We start from the raw sequence: 22,654 nt of genomic DNA, 5'->3' as shown, positions 1-22,654 counted from the left end.
TATCATACATCATGAATATTGCACGTGGAGTCCGCGAGTGCCGGGCTTTCTGCGATCGATGCTTTTTTTACGCTCGTCGTTTGGCGGTCACGCGCCAGGTGGCTCTTGAAGCGCAGTGCCGTTTTGAGTCAGTCCGAAAGATCCTTGAGTCAGTCAATCGGGCAAGTGAAGTGATTTCCAGGCCACCTCACCACCTCCTCGTCCACGAACGACGATCACATCGATAACAAGCAAGGACACACAAACAACAGTACCACCAGGGAATTCGGCCAGTGGCGAAAATGCAAGTGTCCACAGTCCGCTTCGTCCCGTGAGGCGGAATGATTCGCATGGTAAGAAAAATCTCGGTCCAGCATTAATTTTCAGACCACCACCGGGCAAAAGAGGAAAACAATCAAAAACAAATCGAGCAAAGAGGAAAGAAGCAGGACAATCCGGCCACCCTTTCTCTATCTCGCAATCGCAGCCTTTGTTTTCTTTCCGCGAGATAATTCTCAGGGTCGTCTGAAATTTTTTCCTCAAACTAAATAAATTTATTTAATTTTTGTACAAAAAAATTTACCTAATTTTGGATTTGCAGCTGAAGCAGGCAGGGGGCGAATCAGGATGCCAGGGAGCGCTGACCACCAAGCACCAGACGCCGAGCGCTGCTACATGTTTCCGGACACCCGGACGGCCGCCCTGCGCGGCCACACGCGCAGTGCGAGCCACGGAGCGGCCGCGATGCCCTCCGGCCTGCAGGCGCGGACGTCGACCTCGCCTCACGAGGACATGGGCTCGACGGGCTCCATCACGTCGCGTCCGTCGGCCCTGAAGAAGGGTCACCAGCGGGCCTTCTCGCACGGCCAGATTGGCACCAACGAGCCAGGCTCGGTCGGTCTGTCCCGCGGCCACAACCGAGTCGGCTCTCGAACCGAGTTTATTTTGCCGCCGGGACACAGGGACGAACCGCCGCCTCCACGTCCCAGGGCCGACTCGGTTCACTTCAAACCTGGACACTCGAGACAGGCGTCGCGCAGCGAGTCCATCTACACCCTGAGGAACCAACCGCCTCCTAAATGGACGGATAAGGTGTGTAGACCATTTCTGGAATAAATAAAACATCCCCGGGTTTCAAACAGAAAAAAAATAATTATGAAGATTGTGAAATTGGAAATAATTATTATAGAATTCTTTACCTATAGATTTGAATCAGTTTCTAATAATTTAGGGTTTAATATTTGTTTTCAAAATATTTTAGATAATAACAAAAAAAATAATGAAGTTTTGAGTGGAAAGTCATTTTGTTTTTTTGTTAAACTTCACTTAAGCTTGATGAAGTAAATAATTTTAAATATGAATAATTAAAAAAATATAATTTACTCATGTACACATGTATAAATTTATTGAATTCCCATTTTAATTTTCCATGCATATCATAAACCATTATGCTTCTATTAATATTCTTTAAAACCCACAAAATTGTACACAGGGGATTAGTTTGCTTGAAAAAGCGGTGTCTTTCGAATTCCGTCTGCCTTTTTATTTCCACTTGCTAGTCTCGTGATCATTCAAATCTCATTAGATTAGAGTTTGAGAGCTCCATTTGGCTAGCAGACGTCTGCAGACTCTGGCCCAGGGCCAAAATTCCTCAATTTAACAAGTGTCAGTTTTGGCACCGGTCGTCTGCATATGAGAATAAAACTCGAATAAAAAACCGTTTTATTTTTTGCAGTTGTTCTTCTGGCGGCGCCGTCCGGAAGATGAAGCGACGCGCAAGGTGCGAGTGGTGGTGCCAAACCACACGGTGCCCGAGGGCACGCCGCCCAAGCAGCACCCCAACCACGTGTTTCCGGGCAACGAGGTGCGCACCACCAAGTACACGATGCTGTCCTTCCTGCCCAAGAACTTATTCGAGCAGTTCCACCGTGTGGCCAATCTTTACTTTTTGTTCATTGTGCTCCTCAACTGGTTCCCGGCCATCAACGCGTTCGGCAAGGAGATCGCCATGATCCCGGTCGCTTTCGTGCTCGGGGTCACGGCCATCAAGGACGCCTTTGAGGACAGGCGCCGACACAACTCGGACAAACGCATCAACAACTCCACCTGCCGTGTTTACAACAGGTAAATGTTATCTTTTTTTACACACCTTTTGCCAAAAGTGGAAATATTAGTCCAAGCGGCACTTTGATATCTCCGCACTGATTTATCTTTGAAACGAAAAGAATTTTATTTCGGGTTTATATTTTTGTCATTTTATTTTCTAGTTTTTATGTTTGAATTGATTTTTTTTTTACTTTGGGTAATTTGATATCAAACGAAACAATGAGCATACTGTCCCGCAATTGAAGGTCTCAGGGCCAAACCACCTGAGACAGGGCCGACTCAAATTGCCTTCATTGCCATTGTTTACAATTTTAAAGACTATAGGCGTATAATTAAATGAACAGCAACTTTTTTGCTCAATGGTTTTATCTCTCTACATGTTTCTCCAATCAACATCAATATTTTAACACAATTCATTTATCAGCTCATTCATTTTCATTTTAAGCCCTGAAATATTGCAATTTGGATGGTTCAGTTTTGCGCAAGCGGTAAAAGTTTGATTTTACTGCTTTTCCCATTAGTTTGAGCTTTGCCCTCCTTTGGCAAACAAAATTTATGACTTCCCCCGGAAAAAGCCTGAACCTTCATACATTCGCATGCCCCTTTTTTGTTTTATTGCTCTCAAAGAGTTTTATCGCGCCGACGGAGTTGCACGCGCGCGGCTGACATTATCCTCTCTCTGGTTTTTCTCTCTTGACGTATTGCACACATATATAATTTTTGTCGACTTGTGTGTCTTTTGTGTGTTGGCGGCGGAATCAGCCAACGGAAGAAATACGAAACCTTCGGCTCCGTCGCGCAGAATGAACCTTTTTGCATTCACTTCCCTTCCGTCTCAATTTATTCGCGGTGGCCGAACTTGAAGTGATGCGTGCACAACCAAAGCACACACAAACACGCACAAAAAATATACAAGTAATCGCATTATTTGCTGGAAAACGTGAAAATACACACACGCAAACCAAGGCCGCACCCGAATTTGCACGTGAACGATAATAAGGGGGAAATGAAATGAGAAACCACAACTCTAACTTTAAAATTTCTTTCAAGTTTACGTTCTCCTTTCTTTATTATTGTTTTGAATATTGAATTCTTTGTCGGTTTATGGTAAGGCTTTGCGGTTTCCTCAGTTGCAACACCCATTTCATTTTATCAGCCAGGAAATGAGAAGAAGCACTGCGCTGAAAACATTTCTCTGCAGATTCAAATACGTCACTGATAAAGTTGGCTTGGGGGAAACCCCGCTTTGTTCTGTGAAGAAAGTGCATAGAAAAATTACTGTTTGATTTAAGAAAATTCTATTATGCCAATCTAGATTTTTAAAAAGAAACTAAAATAAACCTAAATTTAAAATGTAGCTTTAAATTTAAAAAAAAAGATAGGTACAGACAGAAGCTAAAAATTGAGAGCTCAACTTTTTTGTGGCAAAAATTAATTTAAAAATTTGTATAAAATATTTTTACGATTGACAGGGTAACCTTAAACATTAAGTGACTTAAAAAATTGACTTTAAATTTATATAATTTCCTTAAAGTTGTATATTTCATCTCATGCAAAACTTTAAAAGTGAGCAATATTTTAATAATAAATAGTTAGTCACGTTTTGACTGCAAAATAAAAATAAATAAAATTTAATTAGTGCATTTCTTTTAAAAATTTCTCTTAAAATGTTAGACCAGTTATTGGAGACTTGTAAAATCATAAAAATCGTTTAATATTTAACTTATTTAAGTGTGTTTTTTTTTACTTGGTGGAAAATTTGGCAGAAATATTTCTGTTACACTGCAACGGATTAAACTTGAAATATTTCCTATATAGAGAGAGCAAATCTGTTCACTAATAAGCACGCAATCGCGCTCGACTCGTTCCAAGATTATTGTTACGTGATTCCTCGCCAAATTGTTCTTCAATATTAATGATTGCGTGTCAGTAGCTGAGGAAAATTGCTGCGCGCACTTGTCGCTCGCGCACATGATTCACTTTGTCGTCCAGGGTCACAAATTGAGTTCATCATTTATTCATGCGCGTAGGTCGACAATCCTTGCTTGGAAATTTCAATTAAATATACTGGCTGATGATCGCGAATCTCGATGAAATCATTGAAAGTCGCTCCTTGATAAAAAAAAAAAAGTGGGTGCGAGTCACGGCGTTGATGGAATAGATGGAAAACGGGGGGCCAAGCAATGCCACCAACACTTTCCGACGAGCCAGATAATTTTCACAACACCGTTCCTCAGAAGAGATAACACGTAGAGCAACAACTGTTTTTTTCCCTCGCAGACAGCTTAACTTTTAACAATCTTGCAAAATTTGCTGGATTACTTCTCACAAGTTAGCGTAATCTAATTTTAGATAAGAGTATGTAGAAATAATTATTTGACTTCCCACGATTATTTGATTGAGATGTCAAAGAGTTTTAATTATTTTTATTTATCTACATTATTTGCGGCGGCCGAGTTTTTTTTTATGTCAGGCATTTTAGTAGACATCGGCGAGTTGTAAACCGTAAATGTGATGTAACAGTTTGGACAAATAGACAACAATAATAATCAGGAAATTATTACAAATTCAAATATTTAATAATATAGTCGATATTTTCAAAAGAATATAATTTAATGGATTACATCACAATTGCATAAAACTTGAAGCAACAATCAGTGAAATTGAGTAGGCCTAGTTGTTAACATTTATATGAGGTCAATTGATTTGCTTATAATTATACTGTATTCAATGCAATTAAGCTGAAATTTTGTGAAGTTTCACTAAAATTTCCAAAAAAAATTGAAATTTAAATATTATCTGTAAATGTTCTTTCCGCATTTTTTGCTCTTGCAGTTTGAGAGCTTTTGCTTCTCTCCTTTTGTAGTCAATAGAAATCTCCAGGAGCGCTCCATTCAATATTCATGTGTCAACAAGGTGCGGCAATTTGGCTGAGTTGACCCGCCGCAGATATTTAAGTCAATAATAAAAGAAGGATTGTTTGCTCTCGCTGCTCAGCCGCCGCCGGCCCTTTATTTATTTCTTTCTTTCATTTCGCAGCTGCCGCCGCCCATGATCAGAATGAAAGTGTAATTATTAATAGCCACCTTTTGTGGTAAAGGTTGCTCCAAATTTTTTCCCATTATGTGGGTGAGCGATTTCTACAACGATTTGTTTCCATGGCGAGCAGCAAACACCTGCTCGCGTGACACATTTCTGCTTTGACACTACGATCCGGCAAAAGCAAACGAAATAATAATATTTCGATTCCTGCACAATTAAATTGCCTCATCAGAAACGCATAGCACGCAATGCCCACATTTCAATAATTTCCCAGAGAGGATCTTTTTGCGCATATTCCCTCCATCCAGCGGTCTATTTGCGTGGACAAAGTGATTATACACCGGAGATAAAACGCTGATAATTTCTGTGCGCATTTTTTAGCATAAGACAAACGTCAGAATTGAACGTTTATCTGTGTTTATTATTTGCTGTTGATCACATTTTGACATCAGAAACAACTCTCTGATAACGCTCATCTATGATACATGAACAAATAAATTGCTTATAGGAAAAATTGATGTTATGTAATGAAAATTTTAAATAAATCCTTTCTATTGTAAACTTAAAGATAGAAATTATAATTGTAAGCGCTATTTTTATGCATCTACTCAACAAGTTGATTGATCTTGTTCACAGCGCTCAAGAGCGGTACGTCAAGACTCTCTGGAAGAATTTAAGGGCTGGCGACCTTGTGCACTTATCCAACAACGAGTTGATTCCTGCTGACGTTTTGCTGCTGAGATCATCAGAGGAACATGGGGTTTGCTACATAGACACTTGCAATCTGGACGGCGAAACCAACCTGAAACAACGCTCGGTCGTGAGAGGATTTGAAACAAAAGTATGAATCAAAAAAATTAAAAAGCAAACAAAAATAAAATCCGTAGAAATTATAAAAAAATCATGTTTCCAATATGGCTAGAATTTTCCTTACTTTTTTATTCACAATCATGTGAATCATGTCATTCTTGAGACAATACGGAAGGTTCTGTTGAGATAAAAATTATTCACTCTCAACCAACATTTGAGCATTAATCTGGCCTTCAAGAATTTGCAAACAAATCATTCTTTTTGTAAATCTTTTGCATTTTTCCCCTATTTCTCATAATTATCTACTTGCAGCAAGATGCATTTGAAGCAAGCCAATTCCGCAGCCACATCGAAGTTGATCCACCGACTACCAAAATCTACCGCTTCCACGGCACTGTTGTCCACGAGTCAGGAGAACGTGTGCCCATTGGCACAGACAATCTCCTTTTACGAGAGTGTGTCTTGAAAAACACAGACTTTGTAGAGGGCATCGTCGTTTATGCTGGTAAATTAAGCGCACGCTGTGAATTATTCATTTGCCCTTGACCTTCACACCGATTTTAACTGCAGGTCATGAAACGAAAGCCATGTTGAACAACGGAGGGCCAAGATACAAAAGATCTCAGTTAGAGCGTGCGATGAACCGAGATGTTGTTTGGTGTGTGGTCATCCTGGTTGTCCTTTGTATCATTGGGGCAATAGGTTGTAGATTTTGGCTGTCATCAGTCACCTCATCAACCTATTGGCCTCTATTCATTACTGAATACTTCTCCCCGGCATACGAAGCAGTCCTCACTTTTTGGACCTACGTCATTATCCTCCAGGTCGGGGTCACGAAATAAAACATTAAATTTTCATTCTTCTTGAATTTTTACAGGTTATGATCCCACTTTCGCTGTATGTTACAATTGAGATGACAAAAATTCTTCAAGTCTATCACATACACAACGATCCTTATCTCTACGATGCCGAACGCAAAAAGCGTGTTGAGTGCAGAGCTTTGAATATCACGGAGGAATTGGGTCAAGTAATTAAGGCCAAAGTTATCCAGAATCATTTTAATGCCTCTTTTCATTTTAGGTGCAATACATATTTTCTGATAAAACAGGCACCTTAACTGAAAACAAAATGATTTTCCGAAGATGCACCATTGATGGTATTGATTACAACCATCCGCCAATAGCCGAATTACAGGTTAGGACTCCTTAATAAAATAATTGTTTGGATGATTGTTTATGCATATTTTCTGCAGAATTTAAGGCCTGGAGTGACAACTCCAATTCACCCAAATATGAGACTGCAGGAGGAAATCCAGGCGCTAGAGAGAGGAATGAGACTTTCTATCGACAGTGCACATACCACCAGAACTCTCAAGTCAACTCACGAGCAGAGAGTTCAAGAGTTTTTTGTTCTTTTAGCTTTGTGCAATACGGTAGTTGTAGCAAAACACCCTCATCATGACAGTGTAAGTCCCTCAATTTTATAGAAAAAGTCGGATACTCATGAAAATTATTTGAGCAGATGAACGCGAGTGGTGTAATCGAGTCCCCTAGTGTGATAAACATTGAAGTTCAGAGCCAAGTGTCAAGCCTGTCCCATTCAAAAACAAACTCAGTTGTTGACAAGTATTCCCGACTGAACGAGTCGCGCTCTGTGACCCCCTCGCCAACAAGCACCATCAGGCCTAGGATTTTGGACTTGACAGGCCAATCCTCTTTATCCCCAATTTGTTCTTCGAGTGAAAGCACGCCCTTAGGCACCCCTTCACCAAAGCCAGTCAAGAGGCTGACCAATTTTCTCCGCGTGGGAAGGTCGAACAAACACAACCACTCGCCAGCTGTGACTCCATCGCCGTCAGGAGAGAAAAAGCCCATTTACGAGGCAGAAAGTCCCGATGAGCTGGCGCTTGTTGATGCTGCTTACACTTACAACTGCAGACTACTCAAGAGAGTAGGGAACACTGCGCTGATTTCCGTGCCTGGTGAGGGCATAGTTGAGTATGAGGTGGTTCAAATTTTGCCTTTCGACTCGTCCAGAAAGTCAATGTCCGTGGTCGTCAGACATCCAGTCAGCAAACAGCTAACTCTGTACACCAAAGGCGCTGATTCAACAATCTTGTGTCAATTGGCCCCATCAGGTATGTTGTAGGCTTTTTGTCCTGAAGTTCAAATGATAAATTTTTCCATCCAGATGATCCAGCAATGCAGCAGTTTATCTTCAACACCCAGCAGCATTTGAATTCATACGCAAGGCAGGGCCTTCGTGTGTTAGTCATGGCCAAGAGGAACCTCACTGATGCTGAATTCGAAGCGTGGCTCATTCAACACAAAGACGCAGAAATGATGCATGATCGAGAACGCAGAGTCAGAGAGTCGTTCTGTCGGCTGGAGACGAATCTTATTCTTCTTGGTAAATAAGCCCTTTTGTTGTTAAATTGTTCAGTACTTATTATTTTACTCAGGCGCAACTGGCATTGAAGACAGGCTTCAGGATGGCGTGCCAGAGACCATTGCGGCACTCCTGGAGGCTGGCATTGTGATTTGGGTGTTGACAGGTGATAAGCAAGAGACGGCCATCAACATTGCCTACTCAGCAAAACTCTTTTCGCCTCAAATGGAGCTCCTAAAAATATCAGCGAGATCAAGGGACGCAGCTGAAAGCACCATAACTGCCTATTTGGAGGATATTGAGCGAGAACTGCCCAGAGGGTCGGGTCCGTCTTCAAACCCCTATGCATCGATTGATGATTTGCCTCCACATTTCCCCAAAAGAGCGCTTGTTGTTGACGGCAAGACTTTGACGTAAGTTTCTCTACTTTTTCGATTGATTTTTTTTAAAAAAAATTATTTTTCCAGGTACATTTTGGATCAAAGATCAAATCTGAAAAAGCCTTTTCTCACGCTTACAAGGTTTTGCAGTTCAGTTCTGTGCTGCCGAGCAACTCCGTTGCAAAAGGCCTACATTGTAAAAGTCGTCAAAGAGGTTCTCAAAATGAGGACCCTTGCCATAGGTATATTATGCTTAATGGAGCACAAATGGAAATAACATTTGATTAATTGCTATTCAGGTGATGGAGCCAACGACGTCTCCATGATTCAGACAGCAGACATTGGTGTCGGAATTTCAGGTCAAGAGGGCATGCAGGCCGTGATGGCTTCAGACTTTGCCCTTTCTAGATTCAAGTATCTTGAGCGCTTCCTTTTAGTCCATGGCCACTGGTGTTACGACAGACTAGCCAGGATGGTGCTGTACTTCCTGTACAAAAATGCTGTATGTTTTAAAATTTCAAAATTTATTTTTACTTCAATGTTATGCTCCTTTCAGACCTTTGTGTTCCTTATCTTCTGGTACCAGCTGTATTGCGGTTTTTCAGGCACAGTGATGATGGACCAAATGTACCTAATGCTTTACAATCTTGTCTTCACCTCTCTTCCGCCAATCGCAATTGGTAATATATCATAACGCTAGACTTAAAAGGTACGAATGTGGAACCTGAATATCTTTTATAGGAGTCTACGATCAAGACGCTCCAGCAGAACTTCTGTTGTCGAAGCCTCGGCTCTACAAACAAGGTCGGCTTGGATCCGTCTACAAACCAGCTTCTTTTTGGCTCACGATGGCAGACTCTATATACCAGTCTTTGATCATGTTCTTTTTAACGCTATTTGTAAGTTCAAAAAAATATTGATCAACTTGCATTACCTTAAATTAATAACTATCTAGGCGTACCAAGACACAACAGTTGGCATATGGGAGTTCGGAACAGCAATCACATCAACCTGCATGTTTGTCAATTTACTTCATGTGGCTGTTGAAATTAAATCATGGGTATGCTTCCATCAGATTCAATTTATTAAAATATGTTCTAATTTGTATAAATTGCAGACCATCATTCACATATTAGCAATGGCCGCCTCAATTGGGGGTTTTTACACATTTGCTTTTATATACAACTCTTTCTGTGTCAACTGCTTCGGCTTGCCAAGCACCTACTGGGTAGTCCACCAAACCCTGGGAAACAGTGTTTATTGGTTCTCCACAATTCTAGCCTCAGTACTGGCCCTTTTGCCAAGGTATGCCAATCCATTTTTCCATACTAAAATATATCATTTTTGTTATTGCGTATAGGTTTGTAATCAAAGTGTTGAAGACGTGCATGGCCCCGAACGATGTGACCAAAGCACTTGTCGAGCACAGGAACATCCGTAGAGGTGAGGAATTCTTGGTGGCATGGTCAAGTAATTCGTCAAGCTCAGCAGTTCTAAGGTAGGCGGCACTCGCTTTTGGTTGTTGTTTGGGTTCAAGTGAAAGTGATTGCTTTTGATTAACCACATTCTGGACTTGAAGCGACACACAGTACAAAAATCTTGGGAAACTTTCCTGTAAATTTGCTTCCTGGCTAATTTGTGTGCCTAATGGCTTCATAACTACCTGCTGATTTGCAAGGATTGCTTTCTGGTGGATGAGGACAACTTTTACAGAATTTGAAATTTTCAAGTACTGATTTAAAAGCAAGTGTTGCCTATTGTGTGTTTGTGTCGTTTGATTTTTTTAACACTACACATATTTTGCTTCATTTGCTTCTTATTTTTTGCATTTTGTGTTTCAATTAATCCATAATTTATATTATTTGATGATTTGTAATTTTAAAATCCTTTGGTTTTGGTTCTATTGTAGACCATTATGTCTCTCAACATCATAAATAATTCGAGAACTTTTATTATCACAATTATATAAGTTTTTAGTACATAAATTATTGAGTAGAACATTTCATTACAATCTAAGTATCTTCAACAACACACAGTTATGATGTTAGTAAACTCCTTTTGTCTCTTTATTTGTACAAGCAAATGTTTGTCCATTTTTAGGTAAACGCCTGCTCTAAAATGTGCTGTCAAGAAACAATTTTAACATATTTGGATACGTGCCTACTAACAATGCAAGTAGCATTTTAACATCTTATTATTTTGCTTCCAAATTTCTGAAAAATATGACCCAAAATAACTTACAGATTGACTGATGTTACAGATCGAACGAATCTAGACAAAAGACTTTGAAGCCCGGCAGTCAATTACCAGAAGTTGTCGGCTGACGTTGGCTCCCCGAACTTTTATTCCCATTAATTTTTTAGAAGACTTTGCTGGCCTTGAACCCAGCGCTGTGATATCAGTACATCCTTAAATTATTTGAAGAATATCTCTGTAAATATAGCTACGAGGAAATTCATTGAACTTGTAGCGTGATAGTTTTTCATTTTGTTGGTATAACATTCCGGAGGGCGCGGTGAGAGCATTTATTTTAATAACCTTGATCAAAATCATTACTATCGTTTAGTTTCTCTGGGAAAAATAGTCATCATGCTTCTGAAGCTGTTCTACTTGAATGTTTTGAATCAATTTTTTACGAATTAAAATTTTTAGCTCATCATTAATCAGATTTTACTCTTTTTGTAATTTTTTATTCAATCCAGCGAATTGAGAAAATTGACAATACGCAAAGTACACCTGAGAGACAAATTCAATTATTTTCATACATGGACCACACTAATAATGCTGCCTATTGTACAGGCATTTTGCGAATGATTTTGAATCAAAGAATTTTAATGCTATGTACCTCAGCCTTGCCGTTAACTTTTTAGTGATAGATCAAACGCAAGTATAGTCTTTGTATTTTCATTTCCCTGCGCACCAATTGGCCACCTGAGAGTGAAAAATTATATTAGTTGAATTGAATAGTGGTATAGTTGTGATTTTTTTTCTTAATTTGGGACCATTTGGTGCTGCAAAGGAGAAACGGAAGCCTTGTTAATAACTTTTGTTTTTATAAATAAGCAGTTGTAAAGTACGCAAAAGTGTATTGAATAATTTATATTCTGTACTTAAATAAAATGCAGTAATTTTCCAAAGCCCAGCTCTTATTTGCAAAAATACCTAACCAGACTAGCCTTTATTGGTGGACATCTTTGAACAATAACAATTGTAAATGGCACTTATTGAAGATTATAATTATACTTCTTTAAATTTTAAACGCAGCAAAATTTTTTTTTCATTTTTGTCAACTACTTGTCATAGGCCCTAGTTGTCATTATACTCTTTATTCTCCAATTCTCCCTATGTAAGCACTAACTTATTCTACTTATTTCTACAATTGATAACCAATCAAATAGTAAGATATTAAAATAACTGCTTTAAATTTAAATCACAGCAGGTGTTTGCACCAATTGTCAGAAATATTAATAAATTTTGTCAACTGCTGCTATTTGCTAGGGTCATATAATAATCTAAGCCAGTCCCACACAACTAGACTGATGATGATGTGAGGGCCGAGTCGCAAATAAGCAGCGCCAACACCTTTGTAGAGTCCGAAAAATCCTTCTTTTCCAACTGTCTTCACAAAGCAATCCACCACTCCAGAATATAGGAGTCCTTTTCCACTGGCGTCCACTCCTATTAAATTAAAGTTCTATTTTAGACATACCACATTACTTCAAAAAATATGTTACCTTGATTATAAATTCTGGTTGAAACAACATCAAATGGCGTTTTTACAACAACGGTTACCAAACTGCTGAGTACACTAGAGACGAACGAGTTTATTTTGTGGTCATCGGACAAAATCTAGAATGGATCCGATAGATTCCTGTCAGAACATTTAATTTTGAATCATGCAAAATACCTTGGTTTCATTGAAGTATCTCTTAAAAAGATCATAAGACGTCAATTGAGCCGCAGAAGCTACAGCCATCCTTGGTACTGCACTGTTGGTGCCGCGCCACAAGCCCTTTAAGCCATGCTCTCCGTAAATATGTTTGAAGGCAGAAAACAGTCCCAAATGCTTGTGTTGATGGCCCACTGCAATTTGGCTGTTTGAATAAGACTGCATTTGAGTTTTGACCTGAATTTAAACAAAAAAATTGATTATTTTATATTTCAATTGATTTTTTAAATTATTATTTTACCAAGTAAAAGGGGCTGCCAGCAACAGCTCCTATGCCTCCAGCAACTGAAGATATTAGAACACTTTTGGGTAGAGAAGTTCGATTGCCTGTTTCGTCTGTCGTCCAACCTCGGTCTTCTGCATAGTGGAAAGCGCCAAGTCTGATGGCATTCAAAATGAACTGGTGGGCTGAAGAGGAGACAAGTCCTCGCTGCAGGGCTAATATTCCGTCAGTCTTGCCTATGGTGTAGAATGCGTGGAAAACGTTCTTGTAGTGCACCGTGTATTCACCCCTGGCAAGCAACTCGCCCTGCAGCTGCATCCGGATTTTGACAACATCCAGGGGGTTGCACACCACATTGGAGATGACGGCTGCCACCCCACCAAGTAGAAATTCCATTTTTCACTCTACACAGTCCTAAAAATAGATTTTTTTTTATATTTTTTTTAACGAAAAGTTAATATTATGTCTGATCTCTTTTTTTTATTAAAATTTTTCGAGTTTATTTTAAATTGAAATTTGATTTACCTGTATCATTTGCGAGTTGCATGGGGCGTTACATGCACTGATTATTATCTAATCTATCTCTGATCATAATGTATAATATCAAAATTTTATGAAGGTGCTCGATCTGTTATAACAGAAATTGACAGTATGTAGTGAGCTTGGTAGTGAGTACCTGCTGGAGAAGTGGAGAGCACACTGGCACGCCCCCTTAATTTTTGCCAGTCCTAACACCAGTTCAAGCAAATAGCGGGCTCTTTAAAATTTGATAATTTCATCTTTCATCTGACAAAAGAGAACATAAAACAATGCTAAGCAGAATATTACTGTCGCATTAACTTTAGGTGTCTTAATTTGTAAATACAGCAATAGAATTTCAATTTGTTTTTAACAGGAATGTATTTCATCATTTTTCCTTTGTCTTATGAGATAATCGATTTTTGTTCATTAATATTGATGTAGTACCAGTAGAATACATTTACAACTATTTACATGCATTTTAACAATTTTGGAAACTATAATACATTTCACTAACTAGCCGCTTCACCAACAACCAAAAGTAGCTATTATTTCCTCAATTCAATTAGAAATCACATTTTAAATTAATTTAATAGTTTCAACAATGAATATTAATTTTGAAGATAATTTTGTTGAAAATAATGATTGAATCTTAATGAACTTCGTCAGGGTTGAACATGCCCTTAGCACGACGAAGAATTGAGTCCTTGCTGGCATCATAAGGATGGTCCTTCGAAGGAATCTCAAGGACAGCTGGAATGGGTTGTGTGTGGCTGTCAATGCAGTGGCGAATCAGCTCCGCCACCTAAGTTCAGAGATATATTTCATTAGAATTAATGCAGGCCAAAAATTGTAAAATGAAAACTTCTCATTTTTTTTTTTTTACTTTTTAAAATTCATAAATTGTTTCAATATCATTTGCGTAAATTTCTAACTCCCATACTCACATTCTGGTTTATGAGGATAATGTCAATGTCATCACGTTTGACGAATGTCTTGAAACATTCCTCAATCTCACTCACACTGGTGTCTAGAAAAAAAAGGTTACAAAAAGTCATTTCAGTCATTTACTTTTAGACACTAATAAACACGGATAAAAAACTATTTGTAATTGAGTGAAGGCATCAAGTTGTAATTTTGTAACAAAACAGATAAAACGTTTGAACTCACTCTTATCAACTACTAAGAAATTTGGCTGACGATTTTTGTTGATTTCACCAACACCGCCTAAGAGGAAGCCAACGCAGGTGTCCTTTGTGGGAAAATCATCATGAGTTCCGGAAATTTTTTTGAAATAATTTATAGCAAACCTCATCTCCAATCACGGACACTAATTTTCCTCGAGCTGCGTGAATGGCCATTTCAAAAAATCCTCAAAATATGGGCAGAAATGCAAGACCAGAGGAGAAAACGCGAATCTTCAGTAGTCAGGTGATTGATCGGGAGTGTAAATGGAGTTGTTGGTAGGAGTATCACCTATTGCGCTGAACTCGACAAGTCGACAACTGAAAATTGCTGAAAATCACAAAAATATAGAACATAAAGTTTATTTATGGAATTAAAATGTAATTAAGTTGGTAATATTAAAGTTTATTTAAAAAATAAGAAAAGTTATTCACGAAAACTGTAAAAAAATTTAACTCCTTTAATAACACTCCAAACGTTTCTGGCGCAGGCGACTGACTTTCATTTGTTTTTGTTTGTGATTCCAAAACAAAACAGAGAGAATAAAAAAAGCCGAAGACCAAAATCTATTTTCTTTTCTTTTAACTTGACAATGCAAAGCTGATTTTTCTGTTCTCGCCCTAATTAGTGAGGTAAAAAATTCATTAAAAAATTAACATGTTGGATGGAAATTTCATTTTATGTATGCAGGACTGAAAGGTGAAATAATGAGCCAAAACGACAACAAGCAAAAGAGCATCGCGGACATCAGAGAGGCCTTCAGGGTCATCCGGGAGATTGCAGAGATCCTGCACACAGGCATGGAGCCTGAAATGCTGGCAACCTGCGTGAAGCTGATCGAGCAAGGGGCCAACCCCGACGTTCTGGCTCGTGTTGTGCAAGAAATGAGTGTTGAGAGCAAAAACTTGAGCAACGGATCAACGTGAAATATTATCCATGAAATTTTTTGAAAATAGACTTGCCTGCGGAAAATAATTTATAGAATTGATTGAACTACATCAGATTATTTTGAATATCTTTGTTTGAATCTATGTATGTAAAGTTGTTTGATATTTTTCCGGTCTTAATTGTATGAAAGTGAAATTTAATGCAAGATAAATGGGTGACACTGATAAATGTAAGGTATTGTGACATTTTTTTGTTTGTTATTTTTGATCTAGCTAAATAATTATCTTCAACGTAATGAAACCGCCTGATAAATTTGAGTAGAGAATTAAACATTTGTGCCACCAGTCACCAGTCTGCTACAATTATTGTATAATTTTATATGACAGACTGACAGACTTGATTCTAAGTAAAATAAAATAAATATGACACAATTTTCAATAATTGTATGAAAAATCCTAAAACATTTATGTTAATATTTTCTTCCCTTTGGTATAATAAATTTATTTTTATTTAGGTTTGTAAAATAATTTTTCAATTTCCAACTAATATGGTTTATTTATTATTGTTGCTGACTGATTTCAAAAACAAGTTATATTAGGTAATCTTACAAGAGGCGCGACCTATACACCAGTATTTAAAAATCAGGTTGGTATGTCGCGCCTGCTGTAGTGGTTTTATGTCGCGCCTACTGAAGTGGTTTTATGTCGCGCCTACTGTAGTGGTTTTATGTCGCGCCTGCTGTAGTGGTTGATAAAGAAAACCGGTATTTATACCTCACAATCACCGGGACTGCAGGAAAGAATAAGGGCCTTTGGGATGGGTTCAGAAGGGGAAGACAATCTTACCTGATTGCAAAAGACGTGACCTACCACCAAAGTACGGGGAAGGGGGTTGTTTTTATATGTCGCGCCTCTTGTAATGGTTCACTACAACAGGCGCGACATATGCACGCAACGCCTGTGATAGGTCGCGCCTCTTGTAATCGACCACTACAACAGGCGCGACATATACAATTAATAATGTTTAAAAAAAAAAACGAAAACAGCGCAATTGTATGCACACCACGAACCAGACCACCCCACAAACCGGCAACTCGGAGGTGGGCAACCCCCCAAGATTAATTTTTGCAGAAGCCGCGAGCGAGGGGTGGAGGCGCAGCGAGGTCGAGGACGTGGGGAAGGCCGTGCGGAGGGCGAGGACAAAAGGGCGGCTGTGTTCGTGGGGGGGCTCCTGCGGAGCCCCCCCACGATCCCCGCCCTTTTGTCCCGCCCGGAGCCGGCCTTCACCACGTTCTCAGGCGAGCGCGCCTCCAGCCCGAAGCTCGCAAACCCACAACGGAGTTGCCCACAAAGGGAGTTGTCTGCAAAGGGTGTTTTGAAAGCAAACGGTGTGGGTGCCCACAACTCCCTTCGTGGGCAACTCCGTTGTGGGTTTGCGAGCTTCGGGCTGGAGGCGCGCTCGCCCGAGAACGAGGTGAAGGCCGGCTCCGGGCGGGACAAAAGGGCGGGGATCGTGGGGGGGCTCCGCAGGAGCCCCGGAGCCCCCCCACGAACACAGCCGCCCTTTTGTCCTCGCCCTCCGCACGGCCTTCCCCACGTCCTCGACCTCGCTGCGCCTCCACCCCTCGCTCGCGGCTTCTGCAAAAATTAATCTTGGGGGGTTGCCCACCTCCGAGTTGCCGGTTTGTGGGGTGGTCTGGTTCGTGGTGTGCATACAATTGCGCTGTTTTCGTTTTTTATTTTTAAACATTATTAATTGTATATGTCGCGCCTGTTGTAGTGGTCGATTACAAGAGGCGCGACCTATCACAGGCGTTGCGTGCATATGTCGCGCCTGTTGTAGTGAACCATTACAAGAGGCGCGACATATAAAAACCACCCCCTTCCCCGTACTTTGGTGGTAGGTCACGTCTTTTGCAATCAGTTAAGATTGTCTTCCCCTTCTGAACCCATCCCAAAGGCCCTTATTCTTTCCTGCAGTCCCGGTGATTGTGAGGTATAAATACCGGTTTTCTTTATCAACCACTATAGCAGGCGCGACATAAAACCACTACAGTAGGCGCGACATAAAACCACTACAGCAGGCGTGACATAAAACGGGATACCAACCTTATTCTGAGAGAGTGGTGTATAGGTCGCGCCTCTTGTAAGATTACCTTATATTATTCAAGTTTAATGACAAGAAAATTATTTAATCGCTTTTTTAAGCTATTTTTAACATAATTTAATGGTAAAAAAATCTATCAAGGATATCTTTCATTTATAAATTATTATAGTACAAACGATCCTTGATAATTTTACATTTTGAGGCACCTAAAGTCGACAGATACACTGGCACAGGGCATTGACCAGTTGTTTCCAGTTGTTTCATTTCAACTCTGTAAAAGCAAGAATTTCAATTGGGGGAGAGGAAACAGGGGGTGCGGGTGGGTGGTCAGATTTATTTTCACCAGATAAGACAAGGCAACACTGTATTGAGGTTGCAAGGACCGACCTGCTCAGGCGCACACTCGCATGACTCGCACAGCACAACAAGACTGAACAAGACCCGCATGGCGAATTTTTTCATTTGACGTTTTCCACTTTGCCTGCCTCACGGTTTCAAGTTTTTCAGTTATTTGATTAAGCCAGAGTGGACTGGTGACTGGTCAAAAAGATTAACATCCTTGAACTCTAAGGCTTTTACAGGAGCAGCAAGTATTGGGTCAATTTTTTTTTATCATAATACAAAAACAGACACATTTCTTCTGTGTCCGCCCCTCTCCTTTCCTGGGCGCGTCTTTATCTTTATTTTAAATAAAGTTTTGCCCGTTGACAGAAACTAGGACTTGGACGCTTGAGAGCATCACAAAACTTAATCGCGTTGATTTAAGGATTGCGTCAACAATTTAGCCCCACTTCTTAGCGTAAGAAATTTTAAATTTCAATTGCTTTGTTATTAACAATCCTCTATGTATAGCATCTAACACTGAAAAAAAGGTAAACAAAAGACGCTTTCGGCAGAGAAAAAGAGCAACAACTTACGTTTTTGTAGAGCTATTGCGAGGCGAAAGGCAAATCAACAAAGAATCTCTAGCCATATTTCATCTGGACGGATGTCTGTAAACAAAAGCAGTCAGAATTGATCTGGAAACCAAATAAAACCAGAAGCAGGAAATGGACGATCAAGCAATTGAGAACATCATTGTGAAAAAGGTGAATTTTAGTTGAATCTCTCTGCCTTATATTCTTACATCGATCATTTTACATTTACATATGCATTTTACAATCGCCCTTCTCCGGATAATATCAGGAATGAAAGATAACTAATTTTACACATGTGCTAAATGTTTAAAACGGTTTAGATACAGAATTATGTATTGTCCTTGGTTGAAGGTGGTTTAGGGCTTCGTTTTTTTCTCTTGATATTCCTTGATACTTAACATAATAATTATTTTTAGCATTGTTGAATTTGATTCAACTACTGTCTGCAAAAGCATTGTCAATTGTCATTGATCATTGATTTATTTTTAACCATTATCAAGGGGCCTAATGGGGTTATTTTGATTATAAAGTAACAAACCTTTAAGGTTAAAAGTAATTTACAATGAATCAGATTGCAAGAGGGGGTTATCATATAAAGAGGTTTCGACAAATTTTCGGTGTTGGTTTGTCCATCAATCTCTCATCAAACCCTTCTCAGGTTGGTGGTGCGTCCATCAGAATTAAAAAAGCCTCTTGAAATTTTTTAATTTTTACAGGAGCCAAACACTGATGAAAGTGACCTGAAATCCGGAGGAGGCGACTTCGGTGTCTCTCCTCGCTACATTTGCTACTTCTGTGGCACCAAGAAGAATGTAACAAATGGCCGGAATGCATATGTCTTCTACACCTCTCGCTTCAACAAGCTGACTGATCACGTGGAAAAGGTTCATCCCAACAAGGATTTCCGTTATTACCGCACAGTGTCCATCAAGTGCTTCCAATGCAAAATATCCTTCTCCTTAAAAGACTTTCGCATGCACATGCTGGTGAAGCACAAGGGTTTGTACTCGGCCCTTGTGCCCATCAGCATTTGCGATAGTTGCCATGACCACAGCAACGACCATCAGCAGATGATCCATCACGTTGTGGATGTTCACCAAATATCCAGGCTGGTGGCGGAAGAGAGAATCATATCCATGGTCATTTGCCTCCTGTGTGGCATGCGGTACAAGCACGGAGACCCTTCCATGGAACAACACTTGTGCCGGAGTCTGGAAAATCTGAAGATGGAAAATGAGCTGTTCCCGTTAATAAATGACGGAGATAGGGGCATAGTACTGCCACTCGTCGGCTCTGAGCTGATAGATCTAGAAACTGATGACACCAAAACAAGCAAGGAAAAAGAAGCCACTGGTAATTCAACCTTATTAATTTTTGAGAAACATGTGTAATAAGTGAAAGTATTTAGCTTTTTATATTGTGTTAAGAAGTTTTTTTACACTTCATTATTTACAAAAATTTAGCTTGACTAAAAAGTACTTCAAACTTGTAATTTTTTAATTTTTTATTTCAGAATCTAACAAACCCACTAATTCCTCATCTAAAGATGTCCTTTCCAAGAAATCAGTTTCTACAAATGTGCTGAAACCAAGTAGCAAGACATCCTTGGGAAAATCTCTGCTGGAAGCTGATACATCGTCAGTGCATGGTGATGCTGATGAAGCAGGCCCTCCTGAGCTAAATGAACCCGAAGAGGTTGAGACTTCTAAAAGGACCTTCTCTTGCTTCTTTGAAAATTGTGACAGCGTCTTCAACGAGGAGAGTGAGATGAAAGAGCACTTAGAGGAACACTTGCCCAAAATTTGCCACTATTGCTTGACTGAATTCCCTGGACCAAATGCTGAGCTTATCCACAAATATTGGTACACTGATCACAAAATTGGTGTCGACGAGGAGACTCTGCAGGCAGCAATGATAAAAGTAACCTTAGAGGTGGAGGATAAGGAATCTGAAAATGAAGAGGAGCAAATAATCATAAGGAAACGCCGCAGCACTGGCACCAAGAAACAGACGAAGACAAAGAAAAAACCTGGTAAGGAAGGGGTGTTGGCAGAAACGGTGCTAGTCAATTTCGACGATGGCACCCAAATGTCATTCTCGTCTGAAGCAATTTCGAACGTCTTTTCCAATTTCAGCTTGAGGCTGCGACGGTGCAATGAGGAAGGAATTTGACTATGGGGCAACACCAAACCTCCATTCTAGTGCCATTTTTTTAAACCGAATATACCTCTAAAAGCAGCTCCAAAGCTGCTCATATAATTTTGTAAAACGTTCCTGATGCTGACGATACTAATCAATTCTCAAAAAAATTATTGGTTGTGTTGATTTAAACCGTGGGTAGTGTGCCCTGCGGTTCACAAATTTATTCATTTCGATTATTATTCCATGGAAATATTCTGTAATTTTTAAAAGTGCCTACATTTTGTCAATAAATTTTATCAAATTTACTATTTATGATGTTTTCTCAAGTATGTTCAAAAAAATAACCTAGCCTGGAATTGACAAACTTCCCAATTTTTTAAAATTTGTATCACCTATTTAGGGGGGTGCAAGAGTAGGAATTATTCTTCCTGCAGCTGGCAGTGGAGAGAGGCTAGGAGGAGCAACCCCAAAGCAATACATAGACATTTTGGTACAATTACTCATTTTATATGTTAATTAAGCTATAAAAGTTGTCAATAGGGAAGGCCTATATTTTTATATGCTGTGGAGAAACTGATTTCGATCGAATGGGTGGCCTACGTCATCCTGGCAGCCGACGATATTTCAAAAATGGAGAAACTTGTTTCGAATACGCACTCAACAAAGATAAGCATTACAAAAGGAGGACCCACTAGACACGCTTCGATCAAAGCTGCTTTGAAACTCCTGCCTGGTAAAATTTTAATTAGTTTGTATTAAAATTTGTCTAATTTTAAATCTTTTAAGTTGACTGTGAAATTGTATTGGTTCATGATGCTGTGCGTCCTATCATACCTGAGGAGACCCTGAAGCAACTTGTTCAAGCTGCAGAGGTGTATGGCGCTGCCGGCCCGACACGACCTTTGATCTCAACAGTGGTACAAGCTGATGGGAATGGCCTTCTGAAGAATACTCTCGTTCGGGCTCACTACCTCAACAGCGAAACGCCCCAGGCTTTTCAAATCAAAATTCTTAAAGAGGCCTATGAAAAAGTACAAACATATTTAACATTATTTTTTTGAAATCTAATTTTTTTTAACCAGATATCTGTTGATGAAGAGCTTTGTGGGACTGAGTGTCTTCAACTTGTCTCTGAGCACTGCAACATCAGGGCTAAGCTGATTCCTGGACCAGAAGATTTGTGGAAAGTCACAATACCCAGAGACCTCCACTCATGTGAAGGAACTCTATCCGGTATCATACCAAGCTTTTATTCTATTTTGTAAACCTAAAACTTACTTAGCAGCTCTGGAATGTCACCTGAGCATTTTAAACATGTGCAATTGCAACAGAGATAAATGGGCCGAGATAATGCAAGAGTTGTCAAGGAGTTTGGCGTGGAGGGCAGCGTCGATCACTGCCATTCAAGAAGTTCTTCAACCCGGAGACCCAAAGCTGGAATTTGTAAAGAAGACTTCAAACAGGCATATCATTTTTGTTCCTTTTGAAAATCTCAATGATACGTTAGAGAATTTTTTAACTTTCGATGGGTTGAAAGTGTTCATTTTGTATCGGGTCAGCGCGGAAAAAGCTCAGGAACTTTTTAGAGAGGCTGAATTTTATAAAAATAATAGATGTGCTATAATATGCATTGAAAATTTTGAATCAATCTCAATGCTCATAAATCAACTTGCCAGCATTATTAAATATCCTACAGCCTTCATGGGACAAATTTTAAGAGCGTAGGATTAATAAAAAAAATTAATATTTAATTTATCTGTTTTTATCAGAACTACCTTAAAAATAAAAATGTTCGTTTTGCCAGTTTCATCTGCATTAATTCTTTTGAGTGTACGATTTAATTATGGCGCTCTGAACTTTTCTTTTTCTCCACCGTATCCATAGATGGCTTTCCAATGCTCAAGTTGCCCCATTACGCGGGAAGCAAGGGGCACAATAGAGCAGTTCATTGAATAAATCTCGCTTTAGGAGTGAAAATAAAGAAAATCAACTCAAAGAGTCGTCAAAATCTTGATCAGAC

At 39.5% G+C, this 22,654-nt stretch overlaps 4 protein-coding genes across 17 annotated transcripts; 2 read left to right on the top strand and 2 right to left on the bottom strand.

Annotated features, from left to right (window-relative positions):
- Positions 1–132: 132 nt before the first annotated feature.
- On the top strand, positions 133–11,842 carry LOC132203678 (phospholipid-transporting ATPase VA). 4 transcript variants are annotated; one of them, XR_009442461.1, is made up of 21 exons: positions 133–332; positions 581–1,071; positions 1,715–2,103; positions 5,764–5,968; positions 6,250–6,442; positions 6,508–6,761; positions 6,815–6,964; positions 7,018–7,131; positions 7,190–7,402; positions 7,459–8,074; positions 8,128–8,346; positions 8,399–8,738; positions 8,793–8,947; positions 9,005–9,207; positions 9,262–9,385; positions 9,447–9,604; positions 9,661–9,765; positions 9,823–10,010; positions 10,066–10,148; positions 10,806–10,876; positions 10,966–11,842. XR_009442461.1 is itself a non-coding variant. In XM_059631599.1 (20 exons), the coding sequence occupies exons 2-20, from the start codon at positions 607–609 to the stop codon at positions 10,992–10,994; spliced, it is 4,203 nt and encodes a 1,400-aa protein (XP_059487582.1). In that variant the 5' UTR covers positions 133–332; positions 581–606; the 3' UTR covers positions 10,995–11,842. The 4 variants fall into 4 exon arrangements, 2 of the variants coding, with proteins under 2 accessions (XP_059487582.1, XP_059487581.1); XR_009442460.1 differs by having other exon boundaries at positions 10,066–10,203; positions 10,966–11,035; XM_059631599.1 differs by lacking the exon at positions 10,806–10,876.
- Positions 11,278–13,616, bottom strand: LOC132203681 (solute carrier family 25 member 35-like). Its single transcript, XM_059631612.1, has 5 exons — positions 13,403–13,616; positions 12,896–13,291; positions 12,613–12,831; positions 12,440–12,554; positions 11,278–12,383 (listed from the first exon to the last, which is right to left on the bottom strand). The coding sequence occupies exons 2-5, from the start codon at positions 13,271–13,273 to the stop codon at positions 12,193–12,195; spliced, it is 903 nt and encodes a 300-aa protein (XP_059487595.1). The 5' UTR covers positions 13,274–13,291; positions 13,403–13,616; the 3' UTR covers positions 11,278–12,192.
- A 391-nt stretch (positions 13,617–14,007) lies between these two features.
- On the bottom strand, positions 14,008–14,860 carry LOC132203682 (V-type proton ATPase subunit F). Its single transcript, XM_059631613.1, has 4 exons — positions 14,707–14,860; positions 14,567–14,648; positions 14,344–14,426; positions 14,008–14,201 (listed from the first exon to the last, which is right to left on the bottom strand). The coding sequence occupies exons 1-4, from the start codon at positions 14,755–14,757 to the stop codon at positions 14,049–14,051; spliced, it is 369 nt and encodes a 122-aa protein (XP_059487596.1). The 5' UTR covers positions 14,758–14,860; the 3' UTR covers positions 14,008–14,048.
- Positions 14,861–17,555: 2,695 nt separating this feature from the next.
- Positions 17,556–22,385, top strand: LOC132203679 (D-ribitol-5-phosphate cytidylyltransferase-like). 11 transcript variants are annotated; one of them, XM_059631611.1, is made up of 8 exons: positions 17,622–18,172; positions 18,287–18,374; positions 18,428–18,663; positions 21,035–21,124; positions 21,175–21,367; positions 21,421–21,665; positions 21,717–21,867; positions 21,920–22,385. In XM_059631611.1, the coding sequence occupies exons 3-8, from the start codon at positions 18,625–18,627 to the stop codon at positions 22,357–22,359; spliced, it is 1,158 nt and encodes a 385-aa protein (XP_059487594.1). In that variant the 5' UTR covers positions 17,622–18,172; positions 18,287–18,374; positions 18,428–18,624; the 3' UTR covers positions 22,360–22,385. The 11 variants fall into 11 exon arrangements, with proteins under 11 accessions (XP_059487591.1, XP_059487590.1, XP_059487594.1 ...); XM_059631610.1 differs by having other exon boundaries at positions 21,917–22,385; XM_059631608.1 differs by lacking the exons at positions 17,622–18,172; positions 21,035–21,124; positions 21,175–21,367; ... (1 more) ...; positions 21,717–21,867; positions 21,920–22,385 and adding exons at positions 17,556–17,614; positions 19,209–19,845; positions 20,006–20,942 and having other exon boundaries at positions 18,428–18,447; positions 18,503–18,663.
- Positions 22,386–22,654: the final 269 nt, after the last annotated feature.

Source organism: Neocloeon triangulifer, unplaced genomic scaffold, assembly GCF_031216515.1.
Source record: "Neocloeon triangulifer isolate White Clay Creek 2 clone unplaced genomic scaffold, ASM3121651v1 ptg000017l, whole genome shotgun sequence".
NCBI classification, from domain to species: Eukaryota; Metazoa; Arthropoda; class Insecta; order Ephemeroptera; family Baetidae; genus Neocloeon; species Neocloeon triangulifer.
The sequence above is the reverse complement of the archived record's forward strand: the minus strand, read 5'-3'. Positions and strand labels throughout refer to the sequence as shown.

Excerpts from the sequence above, each read along its gene's own strand:
- LOC132203678 (XM_059631598.1), top strand. The coding sequence starts at position 607 with ATGCCAGGGAGCGCTGACCACCAAGCACCAGACGCCGAGCGCTGCTAC. Across the intron at positions 6,965-7,017 it reads TCACGGAGGAATTGGGTCAA|GTGCAATACATATTTTCTGA; the intron begins GTAATTAAGGCC and ends TTTTCATTTTAG. Across the intron at positions 8,739-8,792 it reads GTTGACGGCAAGACTTTGAC|GTACATTTTGGATCAAAGAT; the intron begins GTAAGTTTCTCT and ends TTATTTTTCCAG.
- LOC132203681 (XM_059631612.1), bottom strand. The coding sequence starts at position 13,273 with ATGGAATTTCTACTTGGTGGGGTGGCAGCCGTCATCTCCAATGTGGTG. Across the intron at positions 12,555-12,612 it reads GATACTTCAATGAAACCAAG|ATTTTGTCCGATGACCACAA; the intron begins GTATTTTGCATG and ends GATCCATTCTAG. Across the intron at positions 12,384-12,439 it reads AACCAGAATTTATAATCAAG|GAGTGGACGCCAGTGGAAAA; the intron begins GTAACATATTTT and ends TTAATTTAATAG.
- LOC132203682 (XM_059631613.1), bottom strand. The coding sequence starts at position 14,757 with ATGGCCATTCACGCAGCTCGAGGAAAATTAGTGTCCGTGATTGGAGAT. Across the intron at positions 14,649-14,706 it reads TGTCCGTGATTGGAGATGAG|GACACCTGCGTTGGCTTCCT; the intron begins GTTTGCTATAAA and ends TTTCCCACAAAG. Across the intron at positions 14,202-14,343 it reads TTATCCTCATAAACCAGAAT|GTGGCGGAGCTGATTCGCCA; the intron begins GTGAGTATGGGA and ends CTCTGAACTTAG.
- LOC132203679 (XM_059631608.1), top strand. The coding sequence starts at position 18,625 with ATGGACGATCAAGCAATTGAGAACATCATTGTGAAAAAG. Across the intron at positions 18,664-19,208 it reads AGAACATCATTGTGAAAAAG|GAGCCAAACACTGATGAAAG; the intron begins GTGAATTTTAGT and ends TAATTTTTACAG. Across the intron at positions 19,846-20,005 it reads CAAGGAAAAAGAAGCCACTG|AATCTAACAAACCCACTAAT; the intron begins GTAATTCAACCT and ends TTTTTATTTCAG.